At 51.3% G+C, this 20,271-nt stretch overlaps 1 protein-coding gene across 1 annotated transcript; it reads left to right on the top strand.

The window, feature by feature from the left end:
• Nucleotides 1-19,558, top strand: LOC120105846 (uncharacterized). Its single transcript, XM_039118602.2, has 3 exons — nucleotides 1-333; nucleotides 1,146-1,375; nucleotides 19,336-19,558. Exons 1-3 carry the CDS (start codon nucleotides 1-3, stop codon nucleotides 19,556-19,558), a joined length of 786 nt encoding a protein of 261 aa, XP_038974530.1.
• Nucleotides 19,559-20,271: the final 713 nt, after the last annotated feature.

Here is a 20,271-nt window from a genome sequence, read left to right as displayed (position 1 = left end):
ATGGGGGGTTTAGGTGTAATCGACCTTTCTCTCTTCGACAAATGTCTGTTATTAAAGAGATGGTGGAGGTATTTCAGCGAACAAAACAAGGAATGGAGGAAGCTCATTTATAGCCTGCACTACAACAAGGAGTGCCCTTCTCAACAGGCCCCCTTAAGCCTCAAAAATGCCTCCCATGCATGGAAGGCCGTCATAAAAAACCATCCACTTTTCAATAAAACCATAAAGTTCAAGTTTGGCAATGGAAGGGAAATGGCATTTTGGCACGACCTGCGGTTAGGGGAAGAACCTCTTAAAAATTCTTTTCCAAATATTTACCTGCTTACTTTCGAGGTAAACATCCCTGTGGCAGGTTTCCAGAATGCTGAATACATTAGAAGCCACTTTCGATCAAACATGGGAGCCACTTTCGGTCAAACATGGGACACAAGGGAGAAGAAGAGTTGCGGCATCTCAAACAGCATCTCAGCGAGGTAAAACTCTCACCAGAAGAAGATAAAGTGATCTGGAAATAGGACAGAAAAAACATCTTCACCGTAAGAGGCTGCTACAGTTTCTTCAGCCATGGTGGATTCCTTGACTACTTCGCGAAAGTTTTATGGAAACTTCCATTGCCAGAGAATTAAAAAATATTCAACTGGCTCTCTTTTTAGAACAAAAACCATACAGCTGAAATTTTATGGATGAGTACACAGATCATTTGTTTCTGAAATGCTCTTACACAAAAATCATTTGGAAGGAAATCAGATAGAAAATGCCCGCCTCCCACAAACTGTAGAAGAACTACCAGTACCGGATTTCACGCTGATCTGATACTGGTCCCAGGCTGGACTGGTACGGACCGGTACGGCTAGACCATGAATCAACCTAGAGGGCTTTTTGAGGATACATCATCATGAGGCCTAAATTATGATTTCAGTTATTTCTTCTCTCTCTCTCTCTGTGTGTGTGTGTGTGTGTGTGTGTGTGTTTTGTTTTTTTTTTTAATGAGGCGCTTTCCTATAATTGATTTCAATTTCTGATGCAAATATGATACAATTTCTGAAAAGTTTTGATACAGTTTGATATCCTATATATTTTTTAAATGTGAAAATATATTGGTTATAAATGGTTTGGTAGTCATTTAATTAAAATTCTCTCTACAGATTAGAGGGCTACTTGGTGACTATGATGCTATTCATGTGCGCCGAGGGGATAAGATAAAGACCAGGAAAGATAGACATGGAGTGGAGCGAAGCCTTCATCCACATCTTGATAGAGATACTCGCCCTGAATTTATCCAGCAGAGAATTGCAAAATGGATTCCACCAGGACGCACTCTTTTCATTGCTTCAAATGAGAGATCATCTGGTTTCTTTTCACCTCTCTCTGCGAGGTATAGCTTACACAATACTAAATCCTCATTTAATACCTTTCAAAACGCCAATTCTGTTAAAGGTCAATAATAACATAATGTTTCATGTGGCTTCCCATTTAAGCTAATTTGTTTAAAACATTCTTCCAATTCTATAGTAAACAATATTATTTTCTAATTGCTTAATTATTTTTTGAGGGAAAAATAGTTTGACACCTTGACAACCTCAAAAGTTGTTTTCTTTGGACTGTACAGTTATATCCTTTATTGCGTGGGATATATGTTTTGGTTTTATATTAAATGTTAGTGTCCTTGAGGTAGTTTTAAAGCCTCAGCTCTAATGATGCAAATTCAACATCGGCTTTTCAATTAGTAATTTGTACCACTGATGATGATCATTATTTTAATAAATAGCATGTCTTAGGATTCTAGATTTGTTTAAACGGTGCAACATTCACTTTTGAGTATTTCTGACATGCCTACTTCTCAGTGAATGCAACATGTTAGTGTACTAGTTTGCATCTCTTTGAAAATTTTGTGTACTTATTATGCAAGTATGGGGAGTGTCCACTTGGTATGATCCAATATGTTTACCTTGTCTGCCCCTCAAGAATAGTAGGATAACAGATTATCCTTTAACCTTTCCACCGAGTATGCAATGTAAAGTAGGTTAACGATCTCGAAATATCACTTTGTTACAATCTTTAGTATAAGAGCAGAAAGAATTTTATGCATGTTATTGAGAAGTTAGTATCAGGAGCATGTGGTGTTTGCATTGCATGCATGCACTAACACTGTTTCTTTTTATCTATTGACATGAAAGTTTCCTTAAAGATTTTTATTCAATGTAACCCTCTATTCCTCCTATATATAATCTTAGGAAGGCTTCATGTGGTCATACATGCTAGACACCAAGGTTGGATGGGGGTGAGAAATGGGATTATGGTGATGTAATTATTTTTCTATTAATCTGTAAGTATAAATATAATTTTGAATTTGGCATGAAGTAATGTCTACACTTATGTGATAATATTTATATGTCTATCGATTTAGAGGACTGAGGTTGTATATTTAAGGACTGAAGTAAATCTATACCTCATAGGCAACCTTGTTTTTGCAAATGAATGCCTGTACATGCAAGCCAGGGATTGGCCCTGAGGTTGGCACCTTGCTCCTTGTAAGAGGTTGTCTGAGGTGCATTATGCATGTTTTATTGGCAGCTCAAATATCCAGCACTTGTGGAAAGGTCACACAAATGCATGGGTTTTGCTATCATGACTCATGAGTGACATGGATATGGGCTGTATATCGGGCAAGTCATTGAGTTCAATTTGGAAGGGCTAACCTTCATGGCTTCTGTTGCTGGAAATTGGATCCGGGGGCAATCTTCGGTCGAGGAGAGGGAGCGGAAGGTGGTTACTCACGGCGAGGCGGTGGTCCGTCGACCGGCGGCGTCCTCCGTCTGGGGCGATCGGAGAGAAGGAGCGGCTGGTTCCCGTGGCTGGGCGACGATCCGACAGTGGGCGGCGTCCTCCGTCTGGGTGCCTGCACACGAACCGGTGGCCGGGTCTTCCGGCGCCGGCCCTCCGACGCTCAAGTCAGGGAGGGGGCAAATCGTGTAGAGTAGAGGTAAACAGTGCTTGTCCAGAGTATCGATTTTCCAACCCCCTTTTATAGACCGGGGGTCGGTTTACCTGCGATGTAACGGGGCGAAGCCGTAGTACGGCTCGGCATGTCGTTCAGGTCGGCGCTTGGTCAGGCGAATCATTGCACTGATGTCGGCGATGAGGGCGTCGTACAACCCGAACTAGCACGCTACCAGGCGAATTTATTGCATCAGTGTCGGAGGTATGGCCGAGATCAGAGACTTATCACAGTCGACTAGACTCTGCTGGGCTTATTTGCCGTGGAGAGCTGGGAGTCCGTAGATGACAGGAGTCACGTGCATTAATTGTTGAGTGAGCCGGAGATCCACATTTATTGTGGAGTAAGCCGGAGATCCGCATTTATTGTGGAGTAAGCCGGAGATCCACATTTATTGTGGAGTAAGCCGGAGATCCGCATTTATTGTGGAGTGTGCCGGAGGATCACAGCGGTCATGCGCAATAAATGCCGGAGGGGCGTCATAGTACGGTCTCTGGCCGGACCTCGGAGACGTACGGCCGTAGTAGGTGGCTGACAAAAGTAGGCCTCGGACATTGGGGTTTCTCTTAGGTCGGAGGTTCCGAGTTCGGATGCCGACTTCGGCCTTCCAGGGTCGACGATTGTGCGGCTTCTTAGGGGCATTCGTGTCATTTGGGGGAAAAACCTTATTCCCCCAACACTACCCCCCGACTTCCGAGTTCGAGCGGCTTGTGGGCTCGGACGTAGGAAGTAAAGTCCATCGTTAAAGTTGGGGGGCGAACTTCATCCGCACCCTCATGTTTCTTGGAATTTTCATGGTAGGACCTGCGCCCTTGGGCGTTTCGAGGTTACTTTGTTCGGCGAATTAATGATGGGGTCCATATCCCTACGTCTTTCGAGGCGACTATAGCGGGGGCGGTGTCTCTTGGATTACCGAGGTTGCTTTGCGAGGCGGACCCAGGATGAGGGTCCTCGGGTTCAACGAGGCGGCGCCTCGGCCCCACAATCGAGAGTTCCCGCTCATCAATGAGCGTGCCATTTCGGGTTTCAAAACGGACACGCGGCATGACCAGGGGTCGGACGCTTCCGATTTCGTGTTACCGGGTCATAATTTCGGGGGAGTGGAGGCCACACCGGGGCTCCACGTGTCCCAGATTTTATTAAACGAGGGGAGCGGGGGTACCGTCCGCTCATTCTTCGAGGCGATGGGATTCTGTGGACCCATAATGAGATCCCGAGATCCGATGGGACAACACTTTGATTTCGTATTCGATTTATTGATCCGGAGTGGATGCAGTGCCTCGGCCTCAGAGGTCGCCACGTGGCGCAGCCCGATCGGGGGATGGGAACCGACCCCATCGATCTGGGCCGTCAGGGGGGTCTATATAAACCCCACGAGTCTGCCCTAAAGGTCTTGTTTGGCTTCCCCTCATTTTCGTCGTCTTTTTCCCCTTGTTTTCTCCCTCAACCGAATTTTGCCGGCGGTGCCCGGAGCAATTTCCGGCAATGTCCAGTAGGTTTTCTTCCTGTTTTCACTAGAGTTTCCTCTTTTCTTCTCCTCGCCAACTTCCATTTTCTGCTCTTAATTTTTACTCCATTCTTCTGTGAGAATGGGTCTCGGTCCCGAAGAAGTTGGGTCGAATATGTCAGAGGAGGAACTGGAGACAATCCGCTCCCGTTTCTTCTTCCAGCCCGGGTTTCGTCTTGAAACCGCAGGGCCGGGGGACAGGGTGACGCAGCCGCCCCCAGGTCGGATCGCGGTTTACCGCGAGACACTCTGGGCGGGCCTGCATTTTCCCACCCATGGGTTCGTGAGCAGCTTGCTGGCCGAGTACCAGCTCGTCCCGGCGCAGTTGGCTCCGAACTCATGGAGGACCATAATCGGGTTTTTGTCCCTGTGCCTTGGGCACGGGATCCCGATCACGGTAGGCCTTTTCCGCCGGTGTTTTCTGTTAAAGAAGAACCCGGCGGACGCAGGGTGGCTATATTTCGCCTTTCGGGGCGGTATGTCACTCTTCCGGGGCGCCCCTTCCTCGATCCATGAGTGGAAGTTGAAGTTTTTCTTCCTGGCGTCCGCGGCGCCTTGGGGGTTTGAGCCGAGGTGGGGACACCCACGGCTGAAGGCCCTCAACAGACTCTCCGAGCCCACGGGGAGGGAGCTGAGGATCCTAGACTCTGTGCGAGCCCTCGGGAGGGGCAACGACCTGACCGAGCTCCTGCGGGAGGACGCCCTGGCGAGCGTGGGTCTGAGCTCGGCGCGCCCCGAGGGTAAGGGCGGCTACATTATTTTTATTCTTTGTCTTTCGCTTTTACTGCCACTGGCCTGACACTTAACAAAATTTTTGATTTCAGATATTCCCCGTATGCCGACCAGTAACACGTCGCTTTTTTCCCGCCTGAGGAGGCGGGAGGCCGAGGCCGGGGGGGCTAATCCCCAGCCTCGGAGGAGGGCGAGGACAGACGGCGCTTCCTCGTCGGCCGGGACGAGTGGCCCCGAGGCGGGGGCCCCTGCAGCCGACCCGAGGCGGGAGCGGGTGGTCAGTGGTGCGGGCCCATCGGCCCCTCCTTGCCCTGCCCCCCTTGCCCGGCGGGGGGAATCGTCCGCGGCCCGGCCGCAGCAGCCAGGACCCGGGCCTGCCCGAGGCCCCGAGGCGAGCGGCTCCGGGACCTCGGGTTCGATCGTGCCGAGCTCTTCCCGAGCTTTCCGAGAAGAGTCGGTTGAGCCGGACTCTTCCATTCCTGAGGGGAGCTCGGCCTTTCAGGACGCCGAGGTCGCACGCTCCATGTTGCGGCGTGCAGTGCTTCCAGCGGACCGGGCCGTGTTCCGGGGGATTTCGCTGGAGGAGGTCGCCGGCAGTGCTTACTGCAGCACCGCCCGGGTAAGTTCCCTTCTTAATTTTCCGGAGTTATTAGCGTGCATACGTGCCTTTCAACTCACAATACCCTCGCTTTTTTTTTTTTTTTTTTTTTTTTCAGCATATTCTCGAGCTCGACACCATGGCGTTCCTCGCCCACGGGTATCGGGAAGAAGTTCGGCAGCTCGGCCAGCAGCTGGAGCCGGCCAAGAAAAGAATCGCCGAGCTAGAAGCGGTGTCGGCCGCGGCCGAGGCTCGGTGGGCGGCCACCGAGGCCGAGCGCCTTGCCGTGGTGGGGGCGCTTGAGGAGGAGAAGGCGGCTCACGCCATGACCAAGGCAACCATGCGCGGCACGGAGGCGCGCTTGGGGGAGGTCCAGGCCAGGGTCGCGGCCCTCGAGTATGAGGAGAGGGCCCTTCGCCTCCGACTCGAGCAACTTGAGGCCCGGGAGAGGAGGGCTCTCGAACGAGCCGAGCACGCCGTGGAGCTCTTCAAAGAGTCGCAAGAGTTCCGCGACATGTTGGAGGAGGAGACGGTCGACGGTTTCCTTCGAGGCTTCGAGAACTTTCGAGAGCAGGTGCGCCTGTACTGCCCTCAGTACGACTTCTCGACGGTCCGTCCGAGGGAGGACCGGGGCTGGGGGTCCGACGTGCGAGCCCTTCCCACCATCCTGACATCCGAGGCGGGAATATATGAGCAAGACCCCGCCGAGCCTTCGACGGGGGTAGCCGAGGCGGACGGTGTCATGGAGGTAGCTCTGGCGGCCGAGACGGACGCTGTCCCGGAGGTGGTGCCCGAAGCTCTTGCTCCCGACCCCGAGCCTGTTCCGGAGGAAGGTCTTGAGGTCATCAATGTGCCGGACGACCCCCCGGATGTGGCTCCCGCCGCTTAGGACTTAGCATATTTTTCTTTTCTTTTTCATTGTATCCGGGGTCGGCCCTTGAGCGGCCGACTTCCAATTTTGTAATTGGCCTTCCGGCCCTTTGTTAATGAAAAAGTATTTTTGCCATTCCGTGTTCATCTTTCCCTCTGTTGTCGTGACCGAGGCCAGGGCCTTAGCGAACCGCCTCGATGGCCTAGCTTTGCATTTTAATTTCCGGGCTGCTTAACGAAGTTGCCTTTCTTCCCGGGCTACGTCTTAGCCTTCTCGGGTTCCAGTCATCCCGACGAAGAGGAGCTCCGAGTCTTGAGTTTTTTAGAAAATTTCTCTAAGTCCTATAGCTCGGATTTGGGAGTCGTGGAGGTCATTGCGTTTAGCCTTTAGGGAAGTCCCAAGGCGTCGAGGTCGGGCCTTAGCCCTTTAACTAAGATCGGACTAGGTCTGTGCGTGCCGCTAATCGGGGAGTTTAGTCGGGTCTCCAAACTTAACTCCAAACCCCTCAGAGGGAGCGCGGGCCAATAGGCAGGTTATTACCGAAGGTTTTCGTAGTTATTGTTCTCGGACTCTGCCGAGGCTTCGGTGAGCAAGGCTGGGGTTTCCAGAGATTGCCTTGGTACCCGTGTTTGGCTGGCACATTCGTGGCCGGGACCACTTTTTCAGCCGGACGTAGGAGTTTACGTCGAAGAGCCGAGTTGGGCACTAATTTATGAAATCCTCTGTACCAGTTTCGGAGACTTGACGAACGGTGCATGCATAATGTAATTAGGAGGTCGATCCTAAGCCGACCCGTTAGAGAGGCCCGACTTTGGGGCGAGATAAGGCTCCAACATTAAGATTCCGCTCAGCAATATGTAAATAAAATTTGACAAGGAGGGCGTCCAGTTGAATGTACCTCTTTCATTCTCAGAGTTATGCTTCGCATGGTGGAGTAGGCTGCTTCCCTTCCTCGTCGACCTGCGGAGTCATTTTTGACTTTAAGGGGGCTCGGGCTTCTCACGGACCCGACAGCACCCGCCGAGGTTGAGAGGGCTTGGGGAGACTTTATTGATTTGTAGCTCTTTGCGAGGTCGAGGGAGTTTGAGACCCTGTGGTCGGACCTCGGGGCACCTCAACTTTGGTCGAGGGGTCTTGTGTCAGGTCGGCGGGTCTGCGGACGCTTTGCTGACCTGTGGTACCTCCCGAAGTCGAGGGAGTCTGATTCTCTACGGTCGACCCTCGGGGCATCCCGACCTTAGTCGAGGGGGCGCTACGGGGGGCCGCGAAGGTACTACCCCGTTGTTGGTGATGAGCGCCACGGGGGGCCGCGAAGGTACTACCCCGTCTTCCCGAAGTGTCGAGGGGTCCGGGTACGCACTGTCGACACTCGGGGCATCTCGACCTTAGTTGAGGGATCGCTCGCTTCGGGGATCGGGGATCGTCGACCGCTCCTGGGGGTCCACTTCGTGGCGCCCTAGGTGGAGCCACCCTTTCCACCCCTCACGGCGCCTTCCCGAGGTCGAGGGAGTCTGGTTCTCTACGGTCGACCCTCGGGGCATCCCGACCTTGGTCGAGGAATCGTTCGTCAGGTCGAGGGGTCTGGGTACGCACTGTCGACCTGCGATGCTTCCCGAGGTCGAGGGAGTCTGGTTCTCTACGGTCGACCCTCGGGGCATCCCGACCTTAGTCGAGGAGGCGCTACGGGGGGCCGCGAAGGTACTACCCCGTTGTTGGTGATGAGCGCCACGGGGGGCCGCGAAGGTACTACCCCGTCTTTCCGAAGTGTCGAGGGGTCTGGGTACGCACTGTCGACACTCGGGGCACCTCGACCTTAGTCGAGGGATCGCTCGCTTCGGGGATCGGGGATCGTCGACCGCTCCTGGGGGTCCACTTCGTGGCGCCCCAGGTGGAGCCACCCTTTCCACCCCTCACGGCGCCTTCCCGAAGTCGAGGGAGTCTGGTTCTCTACGGTCGACCCTCGGGGCATCCCGACCTCGGTCGAGGAATCGTTCGTCAGGTCGAGGGGTCTGGGTACGCACTGTCGACCTGCGACGCTTCCCGAGGTCGAGGGAGTCTGGTTCTCTACGGTCGACCCTCGGGGCATCCCGACCTTAGTCGAGGAGGCGCTACGGGGGGCCGCGAAGGTACTACCCCGTTGTTGGTGATGAGCGCCACGGGGGGCCGCGAAGGTACTACCCCGTCTTCCCGAAGTGTCGAGGGGTCTGGGCACGCACTGTCGACACTCGGGGCATCTCGGCCTTAGTCGAGGAATCCTGCTCCATTCCTCGTTTCATCGTCTTGCGATTCTTCCCGAGGTCGAGGGAGTTTGGGACTCTACGGTCGAGCCTCGAGGCATCCCGATTTTGGCCGGGGAATCTGAGGATCACAGACGACCCAATATTAAAAGAGGATTACAGTTATCAAGGTGAGAAAAATATTTGCAGAAAAAGGAGCTGAGTCCATTGTCCTGATTGTTTTGAACCCCTTAGGGTTTCATTGGTAATACATCCGTAGATTCTCGGAGTTCCAGCTTCGTGGGATCAGAGTCCCCTCCAGGGACTTCAATTTGTACGCCCCTGGTCGTTGTACCCGGGCAATTTGATACGGCCCTTCCCAATTTGGGGCGAGCTTTCCTTGCTCGGTCGGTTGAGAAGCCTCGGCTCTCCTGAGGACGAGGTTCCCTACTTTGAAGAGCTTGGGCTTGACTCTGGAGTTGTAGTATTGGGCCGTTCGCTGTTGGTATCTCGCCATGCGAACCCGGGCGACCTCTCTCGTTTCTTCGACAAGGTCCAAGTTGCTCCTTAGCTGGGAAGAGTTGGTGTCGGGGTCGTAATGCTCCACTCTGGGAGAAGGCAGGCCGATCTCCAACGGGATGACGGCCTCAGTGCCGTATGCTAGGTTGAAGGGGGTCTCTCCCGTGGGTAGTCGGAACGTGGTCCGGTACGCCCAAAGGACATTGTACAAGTCCTCGACCCACTGTCCTTTGGACCGATCAAGCCTAGCTTTAAGTCCCTGCAAAATAGTTCGGTTAGTTACCTCGGTTTCTCCGTTTGTCTGGGGATGGGCAACCGAGGTGAAGCGATGATCAATGCCGAGTTCAGAGCAAAACTCCCTGAAATGAATATTGTCAAATTGTCGACCATTATCAGATATAAGGATACGGGGTAGTCCGAATCGGCAGATTATAGACTTCCACACGAAATCCCGCATCTTTTGCTCGGTGATCCGGGCGACAGGTTCGGCCTCGACCCATTTGGTGAAATAGTCGATGGAGACGACCAGGAACTTTCTCTGTCCGGTGGCGAGGGGAAAGGGCCCCAGGATGTCGATCCCCCATTGGGCAAACAGCCAGGGGGCGATGATGGAGGTCAGCAGAGCTGAAGGTCGGCGCTGGATATTGGCGTTTCGCTGGCACCGATCGCACTTGCGGACGAAATCTGTTGCGTCTTTTCGGAGTGTGGGCCAGTAATATCCCTGCCGCAGGATCTTATGGGCCAAGGCCCGGCCCCCCAGGTGATTTCCGCAGATCCCTTCATGGACCTCTCGGAGAGCATAGTCCGCCTCGGAGGAGCGGAGGCATCTGAGAAGGGGGGAAGTAAATGATCGTCGATAGAGCCTGTTCTCGTATAGGACATACCGGGGGGCCTGGCGCTTGATTCGGCGAGCCTCCATCTCGTCATGAGGTAGGGTTCCGTCCTGAAGGTAGCAGACGAGCCCGTCGATCCAGCTTGGCTCGGAGCCGATGCACATGGTAGGCTCGGGTTCCTCCGTGCTGGGGGTCTGAAGATACTCGAGCGCGGTTCCCTTAGGAAGCTCGCTCATGCGGGAGGTTGCCAGCTTGGATAGCTGGTCTGCCCTGAGGTTTTCCGTTCTGGGAATGTACTGGATGTTGAAAGAATTCAGGGCAGATATGAGTTCCCGCACCTTTTGGAGATACTTTTGCATGGATGGCTCTTTAGCTTCAAAATCTCCTTGGACCTGGTTCACCACCAGCTGGGAGTCGCTGAATGCCGTCAGGTCTCCCACGTTTAGTTCTTTCGCCAGTTTGAGCCCGGCGATGAGGGCCTCATACTCGGCCTCATTGTTCGAGGCCGGGAACTCGAGGCGCAGGGCTTGCTCAGCCACCACTCCGTCTGGACTAGTGAGGATAAGTCCGGCCCCGCTACCCCCCGAGGTCGAAGACCCGTCCGAGTGCAGGACCCATGGCTGCCTCGGGGCCTCCTCCGCGGGTCCAGATGGCAGCTCGGGGTCGTCCGGAAGGGTGCACTCCACGATGAAGTCGGCGAGTATCTGAGCTTTGATAGCCGGCCTGGGCCGATATTCGAGGTCGAATTCCCCGAGCTCGACCGCCCATTTGGCGACCCTCCCCGCACGATCCGACCTCTGCAATATTTGCTTCATGGGCTGGTCGGTCAATATAGCTATCGTGTGGGCTTGGAAGTAAGGCCTGAGTCTCCGAGCCGAGATGATGAGAGCGAAGATGGTCTTCTCAAGTTTAGAATATCGGGTCTCGGCATCCCTGAGAACCCGGCTGGTGTAATAGACCGACTTTTGGAGCTTGTCCTCTTCCCGGACGAGAACTGAGCTCACTGCGGCTGGGGAGACGGCCAGATATAAGTAAAGGACCTCGCCTTTCCGGGGCTTGGTGAGCAGCGGGGGAGAAGCCAGAAGGCTCCGAAGCTCTTCAAAGGCCTGCTGGCATTCTTCTGTCCACCGGAAGTCTTTCGGCCGTTTGAGGCTCTTGAAGAAGGGGAGGCAACGCTCGGCCGACCGAGAGACGAACCTTCCCAGGGCGGCTACCCGCCCCGCGAGCCGCTGCACCTCCTTAACTGTCTTTGGAGGCGACATCTCTTGCAGTGCCCGGATTTTCTCCGGGTTGGCCTCAATTCCGCGCTGGGTCACTATAAAACCCAGGAACTTGCCCGAGGTGACCCCAAACGCGCACTTCGCCGGATTGAGTTTCATTTGATATTTTCTGAGCTTGGCGAACGTCTCGTCGAGATCGACTATGTGGTGTTCCGCCGCTCGGCTCTTCACCAACATGTCGTCCACGTAGACTTCCATGTTCCGGCCGATCTGGTCTTTAAAAATCTGGCTGACCAGCCTCTGATAGGTGGCCCCAGCGTTTTTCAGGCCAAAGGGCATCACCTTATAGCAGTAGGTGCCCTTGTCGGTGATGAAGGCCGTCTTCTCCTCGTCTTCTGGCGCTATTCGGATTTGATTGTATCCTGAAAAGGCGTCCATAAAAGTTAGCAGTTGGTGTCCCGAGGTGGAGTCGACGAGCTGGTCGATGCTCGGGAGGGGGAAACTGTCTTTTGGGCAGGCCTTGTTCAGGTCGGTGTAGTCCACACACATACGCCATTTTCCGTTGGCCTTCTTTACGAGGACTATGTTGGCGAGCCAGTCCGGGTAGGAGACCTCCCGGATGAAGCCGGCTCCGAGGAGTTTGTCCACCTCCTCGGCCGCAGCTCGTTGTCACTCGGGGGCGGAGCCTCTTTTCTTCTGCTTTACAGGCCTGCTGGTTGGTTTCACCTGAAGTCGGTGGACCATGACCTCAGGGTCAATTCCTGGCACGTCCGCGGGCGACCAGGCGAAGACGTCGGCATTATCCCGCAGGAAGCTGACGAGGCGATCCCTCTCATGGGCGCCGAGGCCGGAGCCGACCTGCACGGTTAGCTCGGGAAAATTTTCTCGTAGTGGGATTTGAATAAGGAGCTCACCGGGCTCTACTTGCTTCTTCCAGGGGGTGTCCCTCGCATCGAGGGTTTCTATGGGGAGTGAAGGGCGCGTCGGGCGGTCTGGCGCCTCAGCTGGTTGTTTCACTGTGTGGGCCGCCATGTAGCATTGCTTGGCGACCAGTTGGTCTCCGCGGACCTCGCCTACTCCTTAGCCGGTGGGGAACCGCATGAGTAAATGGCGAGTTGAAACCACGGCTCGAAGGGTGTTTAACCCTGGGCGTCCAAGGATGGCGTTGTAGACCGAGGGCAGACGGACCACCAAGAAGTCCATCCTCACAGTGCTCTCCCGGGGGGCGAGGCCAACTGTGACAAGGAAGCTAGCCTCACCTTCAATCGAGACCGCATCTCCGGTAAACCCGACTAGCGGGGCATTGATTCTCCGGAGATGTCCTTCTGTCAACCCCATTTTTTGGTAGGCATGGTAGTACAAAATGTTGGCTGAACTTCCATTGTCAACTAGGACACGCTTTACATCAAACCTATTTACAATCATTGAGATGACCACAGCGTCATCGTGAGGGGTCTCGACCCCTTCTAAGTCCTCGTCCGAGAACGAGATGACTTCATCAGTACGTGGGCGCTTCGGGGGTGTTCCCTGGGCGGCCGTTCCTGCCGAGGCCCGCCCGATCATGTTGATGGTGCCGGCGATGGGCCTGTTGTCGCCTGAATTTTCGGTTGGTGCGACATTCTCCGCCGGCCTTCTTTCCTCAGGTCGATTCCTCACGAACCGGTTGAGTACTCCCCGTCGGATGAGCGCTTCTATCTCGTCCCGGAGTTGGAAGCAGTCCTCCGTGTCGTGCCCACGGTCTCGGTGGAAGCGGCAATACTTCCTGGTATTTCGGGGAAATCCCGTGTCTCGCATAGGAGGCGGGGGTCGGAAGAAGTCCCGACCCTCAATTTCCATCAGGATCTCGGCCCGGGGAGCATTGACGGGTGTATAGTTCTCGTACCTCGCCTGGTACATCCGGGGCCGTGGTGGAGACCTCGGACGAGGAGGTGTCCTCTGCTGAGGTCGCCCCTGCTGACGGGGCGGACTCCTCAGTCTGGGGAGATTTTTCTCTCTGCGGGGAGACCGGCTCCTTTGTCGGCCGCGCTCCTCGCGGCGCTTCTTCTGCTTCTTAGAGGCGGGCTCGATTGCTCCCCGCCTGGAGGCGACTGCCTCCTCGGCCTTGGCATACTTCCGGACTCGGGCCAGCATTTCGGTGAAGTCGGCCGAGAAGCTCTTCTCGATGGAGAAGAGGAATCGGTAGGAGCGAACCCCAGTTTTCAGAGCCGACATGGCTATCGACTGGTCTAGCTCGCGGACCTCCCATGTGGCGGCGGTAAAGCGGTCCAGGTACTCTTTGAGGGACTCCCCCTCCTTCTGCTTGATATCCAAGAGGGAGTCTGATGTCCGTCGCTGGCGCCGGCTGGCAGCAAAGTTGGTGGCGAACTGCCTGCCGAGCTGCTCAAAGGAGGACACCGTGTTCGGCTTCAGTCCAGAAAACCAAAGCCGAGCGGTCCCTCGGAGGGTCGCTGGAAAGGCTTTGCAGAGTATGGCCTCCGAGGACCCTTGTAGGGCCATGAGGGCCCGATAACTCTCCAAGTGGTCGAGGGGGTCGGTGATTCCGCTGTAGGGCTCCACCTGAGGCATTTTGAATCTCGCGGGAACCGGCTCGTCCTCGATCTGGCGGGAGAAGGGGGACTTGGCAGTGAACTCAAAGTCCCCTTCCTGTCTTGCCTTCTTGCCGTGGAGTGCCACAATCTGGCGCTCCAGATGCTCAACTTTTCGGTCGAGCTCCCCCACCCGTGGGATTGTCGTTGTGGTTTGCGCCGGCCCTTGGCGGTCCGGGGTTGACTCCGCCTCGGAAAGTTGGGGTCTCCGATCGAAACCTTCTCCCGGTAACTCCCTACGGGGAGCAGCCCGTTCTCCGTTGTTGGCTCTGGAGGAGCCATGCAGATTTTGACTGGGGAGAACCGGGCCGTTGGGGAGACACTCCGGCGGGGCCTGGGCCTGCGGGGGAAGCGCCGGTGAAGCTTCCACGCGCCGTAGGCCCTGAACGACGGCGGCCAGGGCCTGGACTTGCTGTACCAGGGCATTGAACTGTTCCAGCTGGACCTGAGGACCTGGGTCAGCTGGAGTTGGGGAATTCTGGACGGAGTGTCCAGGACTTTGCGGGGGACGCCGGGAGACGTTAGAGGCTCCCTTACTTCTCAACTTCATGACTGCTACTCGGGCCCTTCCTCTAGCGCCAACTGTTGCTGGAAATTGGACCCGGGGGCAATCTTCGGTCGAGGAGAGGGAGCGGAAGGTGGTTACTCACGGCGAGGCGGTGGTCCGTCGACGGGCGGCGTCCTCCGTCTGGGGCGATCGGAGAGAAGGAGCGGCTGGTTCCTGTGGCTGGGCGACGATCCGACAGTGGGCGGCGTCCTCCGTCTGGGTGCCTGCACACGAACCGGTGGCCGGGTCTTCCGGCGCCGGCCCTCCGACGCTCAAGTCAGGGAGGGGGCAAATCGTGTAGAGTAGAGGTAAACAGTGCTTGTCCAGAGTATCGATTTTCCAACCCCCTTTTATAGACCGGGGGTCGGTTTACCTGCGATGTAACGGGGCGAAGCCGTAGTACGGCTCGGCATGTCGTTCAGGTCGGCGCTTGGTCAGGCGAATCATTGCACTGATGTCGGCGATGAGGGCGTCGTACAACCCGAACTAGCACGCTACCAGGCGAATTTATTGCATCAGTGTCGGAGGTATGGCCGAGATCAGAGACTTATCACAGTCGACTAGACTCTGCTGGGCTTATTTGCCGTGGAGAGCTGGGAGTCCGTAGATGACAGGAGTCACGTGCATTAATTGTTGAGTGAGCCGGAGATCCACATTTATTGTGGAGTAAGCCGGAGATCCGCATTTATTGTGGAGTAAGCCGGAGATCCACATTTATTGTGGAGTAAGCCGGAGATCCGCATTTATTGTGGAGTGTGCCGGAGGATCACAGCGGTCATGCGCAATAAATGCCGGAGGGGCGTCATAGTACGGTCTCTGGCCGGACCTCGGAGACGTACGGCCGTAGTAGGTGGCTGACAAAAGTAGGCCTCGGACATTGGGGTTTCTCTTAGGTCGGAGGTTCCGAGTTCGGATGCCGACTTCGGCCTTCCAGGGTCGACGATTGTGCGGCTTCTTAGGGGCATTCGTGTCATTTGGGGAAAAACCTTATTCCCCCAACAGCTTCTAATGTGTACATCGATTTGCCCAAGAAAAAAAGGGATTATATAACCTGCCAGCATTATCAATTACATACAGTATTGGGAGCCTCTCCATGGAATACCTTGAAGTTCTTTCTTACTCACCTAAAGAAGGTTAATATAGGACCTTATTATAAAAACCTAAAGAAATAGTTGGCCGTAGAAATGTTAATGTTCTTTCTTTTGGTGGACGGTAACACTCGTCATCTCTAAATCAAGCAATTATTTAAAAATATGCCTCATTTGAAGAAGCTAATGTCATGGGCAAGGATTGAAGTACCGGCAAGACAAGGGCTGTCCTGGCTGTCCTCTTCCGTTTCAGTGAGAGCATGACATGTGGGATAGGTGCGGGACCTTGAAACTCACTTTCGTCCTCCGTCCGACCATCTCGTCTCCATCCCGGACGGAACATGTGCCGATGTAGCCGACCTGGTCGGGACATGCCCTCATTTTTTTTGCAACGATACTTCGACCTTCGACTCATTGTCGGGAGGAAGAACTTTACCCTTTTTTTTTCTCGCTGGTGCATTGGTGTCATCACTGGGAGGGAGGAGGGAGGAAGCTTGGTTTGTGAGCTCCTCCTTCCATGTGTTTCCCATGATGAGCAGAGCACGAGCTCCTCCTTCTCTGTTTTTCTGATGAGTAGGGAGGATGAAGGGAGGGGAGAGGACGAGCTCGCCGCTTGGAGCCTCAGACCACTTAGAAGGGAGGAGGGAACAGGGAGGATGGAGTCATGATGCACTCAATAGTCATGGGTTTGAGCGCCTGGCGCCTTTTTTTCTTTTGACCTTTTTCCTTCCCGATGCGCACGTGGAGGGACCACGCAGAGGGACAAGGCTTGGATCTTTCGCATGATAGAAGGATTCACCTTTCTTCAAATGCATCCATTGTTGGAACATGCAGTGGCCACTTCAAGATCCATGCAGGTGGATGGATGAAGGTTTTTTGATTGCTTTGAGAGCTATGTGGGGCGCAATCGAACAGTTGACGATGCGAAAGGAGATCAATCATTCTTTCATGCGAAAGATACAACTCGAACCCCACATATAGTGGACCAGTCATGCAGATTCATGCGAAGGAAGGGTTCTCTTCCTTCCGAGACGGCCACTGGGATGGGGCGGGATGCGAAGTGTCCCGTTATATGGAAAAACTAGGATGCTCATGTCCTACTGGATTTAAGTTCTTGGTCATTGGAAATCTTAAAGTAGATTCGAAATGCATAGAAAATTATGTGAAGGAGAGATTAGGTTTTTAAAGTATTACAAAAAAGCTATTGGAACCTTCTTCCCAAATATCTATGAAGAGGAAAGTTAGCATCGTTTTTTGGAAGGCAGTCAAAACCAAGTAATGGAAAGGAAAAAATTTCTAGGATTCTAAGAAAAGGAGTGCTAATTCTTGACCTAATTGAATATGCTAAAATATATCTATGGTGGATAGTCTTAAACTATTTGTTGGTAGAATATAAGCTTAGACATAAATTACCAAAAATTAAATGACTTATGTATATGTAACCTTAGTAGCCAAAATCTTCAGTATAGGATTACACACCCACTTCAGAATCTTTCCAGCATTTCGAATCTGCAGCTGCTTTCTAAATGCTTTCTTCTAAAAGTGTTTCTAAATATCTGCTTCCTTGCACCTGCACTAGATCTGCTCCTACACCCTCTCCCAATTCTGGCAACTAAGAACCTTTTACATTTTGGAGTGTTATGATGGGAATATCATGATTGAGTTAAATAAGAATTTCATGTACTTTGTGTACTCTATGCCATTCTTGAGATTTTGTCACATGTTTAGATTTATGCGTATAACTATACCGCCTAGAGGAGGCTAATGGAGGCACCACATATCAAAATTTGATTAAGTAGGCCAAGCAGGTTATGTAAAGGATTTGTGGATGTTAATACATGGTTAAATGAGGATGCTACAGTTCAATGAGTTTGACCTGTTGGTGGATATGCGTTCGGTATCACTTTTTGCTGCCTGGATTGTATCAAGTATGGGTAGTAGCCCAAATTCTACCAAGGATAACACAGCTACTTCAAAATTGTTCTAGAATCTTGAACCTGCATCTGCTTTGTCAATGTTTGCTTACTAAAAGGGTTTGTTTTCAGCATCTCTGCTCCCAATTCTAGCAACTAAGGTCAAGCCCAAGGTTTGCAATCTCGATATCGGATCTCGTGCTAGTACCATGCTGATGCAATATCAGTAATCCTAGAATGAGGTCGGTTCAACATACGTAGACTTGGTATACCTCTTATATCGAGTCTCAATTTGGTACCAATATAGTATGGTATGTTCAGTATGAGACGGTATGCACCAGTATGGCGAACCTTGGTCAAGCCCATGAATCTGATTACTTAATCTCATTACACCACTAGTTAAGAATGCAGGAGAGATATTTTGACTTTTGGATATGTGTATTTGGTAGCTTTAACCTCTTCTCCTTTTGCTGTTAACTTATTTATCAATAAAACTGACTAGTTGAAAAACTTTTGAGTTTTTGCATTGGTCAAATTTACTTTCTGGATTTCATATTTAGGTTTATTTTCCAACTCAAGTTTAGGGCATGTTTGGTGTAACAGTAAAACAGAACCGGATCCGAGTAAGGATTTTCAGTCAATGTGAGCTTTTCAAGTTAAAGTTATAAGTCTACTTCAAGGTAAACAAGTTGAGTGCTCATTTCAAGGGTGAGCTTTGTGTGGGCTTGTTTGTTTTAGGTAAGTAGATGCTTGTTTGAAAGTTGACTTTGAGCCTGCATTTCATTTTGGTGTTTTGGCTCCTCTTCATTCAAATGTTGTCCCACCAATTTGGGTTAGGCTTTACATATCCAAGTTCGCTATTTGTCCTTGTTAATAACAACCTCAAATGTCAAAGGTTTTTTAGATCATACCTGTCAATTTTTTTTTGTCATTTCGTCCTCGGTCTGTGTTGCTCTTTTAATATAATAGACTGTTTTCTGGCTAACTTTTCTAGTTTTACCTCATCCACTTTTAACATTCTTATATTTACCATAGCCATCTTGTTTGTTTGGGAACTTACTATTATCCAACACTCAAATTCGTACAACATTGTGAACTTACTGTCTTAATGAAATTTTCTTTTGAGTTGCCAAGCCAGGCATTTTGTTGATACCAAGGCAAAGACATCTTGTAACTCCACCTGCTGAGTCTAATTTTATCAGACAAGGCGCACCTATATTTCCTTTATTTCTTAAAATAGATCCAGGATATTGAAATTGATTATAATGCAGAATTTCTTCACCATCAATTTTATTTGGGTCATAAAATTCATTATTATTGCCATAGAAATTACATTTTGTATAATCTGTTTTTCCCCTCCTCATTTTCAAACTCTTGGTAGCATGGCTTATCAAAAGTTCTGCAGATATAGGCTTTCTAAATTTCTTTTGCAATAGGATGACTTTACATTGCTTTTGCTTTGTATAATGGCTTTTTCATATAAGGGCTTAATTCTAGTTGGAAGACGAGCCCTCCTGAAATATACTATGATTAATATTTTAATTACCTCTTTAAGTAGCTAACTCTTTTTTTCCCCTGAATTTCCTCCATTCCCTTCAATCTTTTGTATTGTTGTATCCACTCCTCTGCCTTTGCCAGGTAATTTATTTCTCAGTTGACCTCTGTAGCTAAAATTTGTGCTTCATGTTGTTTAACTGTTCTGCTGCAGATATAAGTTGGCATACTCATCAAACTTCAGTAGCATTTTGGACCCGGTAATCCAGAACAATTATCAATTGTTCATGGTAGAGAGATTGATTTTGGTAGGTGCAAAAACCTTTATCAAGACATTTAAAGAAGATGAGAATGATATCAGCCTCACAGATGACCCCAAGAAGAATACCAAGAGCTGGCAAATTCCTGTTTATACCATCGATGGCTGGGGAAGTTAAATAAAGTGCACCCAAGGTAGCTTGTATGTCATCATGGTTTTGAAGATATATGTTCAACTATTGTTCTACCATGGAAGAGCAAAAACGGCATTACAGAATCTGAATCTCCTCTTGAAGTTTAAATTTGTCAAAGGTTTTCACTAACTCAGTTTAAAATCGTACTTCAAATTGCAAATCAGTGGAAGGTGCACATGCTTGAGCCTGTTTGGAAGAAGATGAGAATGTTGTGATTGAATTATAGCATGGAAGAATATGCGATGTAAAAATGTTTTTGTAATGTTGTTGTTGTAATGTATAGGAAATGATCACAGTAGTATGCTTTGAGTTTTTAGAATTTCAGGTCGTCCCGTTTTGCTGATGATTGTGTTGTAATCTTGAGATTTTAGATGCAGTGGTGAAAATGCACTACGATTCTTTCTCAGCAAAGTTTTTGATGTTTCCATTTCAGGATACAGTAAGATGCTTTCTTGAACTCGAGAATATCTCAACTTCGATGCAATAAAATGTTACCATAACATATATCAAGTTGAAAAAACTGATTCAAAATAAGATCCGTCTTGTTGAACATAAGAATCATCTGTTCATTGGAGCCTTTATAATGGGTAATGCATGGTTCGAATGGGATATGCTTCAGTGATCCACTACTTGAATGATAGGTTGCAGCCGGGAGTAACATGTATTCCTCGCATCAGGTTAAAGCATGTAAGTGTTGG

This window comes from Phoenix dactylifera, chromosome 17 (genome assembly GCF_051530095.1).
Source record: "Phoenix dactylifera cultivar Ajwa chromosome 17, Ajwa_hap1_PhDact_Kaust_v1.1, whole genome shotgun sequence".
Lineage (NCBI taxonomy): Eukaryota > Viridiplantae > Streptophyta > Magnoliopsida > Arecales > Arecaceae > Phoenix > Phoenix dactylifera.
Note: the sequence above shows the minus strand (reverse complement) of the source record. Positions and strands in the feature narration are given on the sequence as shown.

What these genes read in the sequence shown, in the direction of transcription:
- LOC120105846 (XM_039118602.2), top strand. Translation starts at nt 1, where the DNA reads ATGGGGGGTTTAGGTGTAATCGACCTTTCTCTCTTCGACAAATGTCTG. An exon ending in TTTACCTGCTTACTTTCGAG is followed by an intron (nt 334 to 1,145) that starts GTAAACATCCCT and finishes TTCTCTCTACAG; the next exon opens with ATTAGAGGGCTACTTGGTGA. An exon ending in TTTTCACCTCTCTCTGCGAG is followed by an intron (nt 1,376 to 19,335) that starts GTATAGCTTACA and finishes GTTCTGCTGCAG; the next exon opens with ATATAAGTTGGCATACTCAT.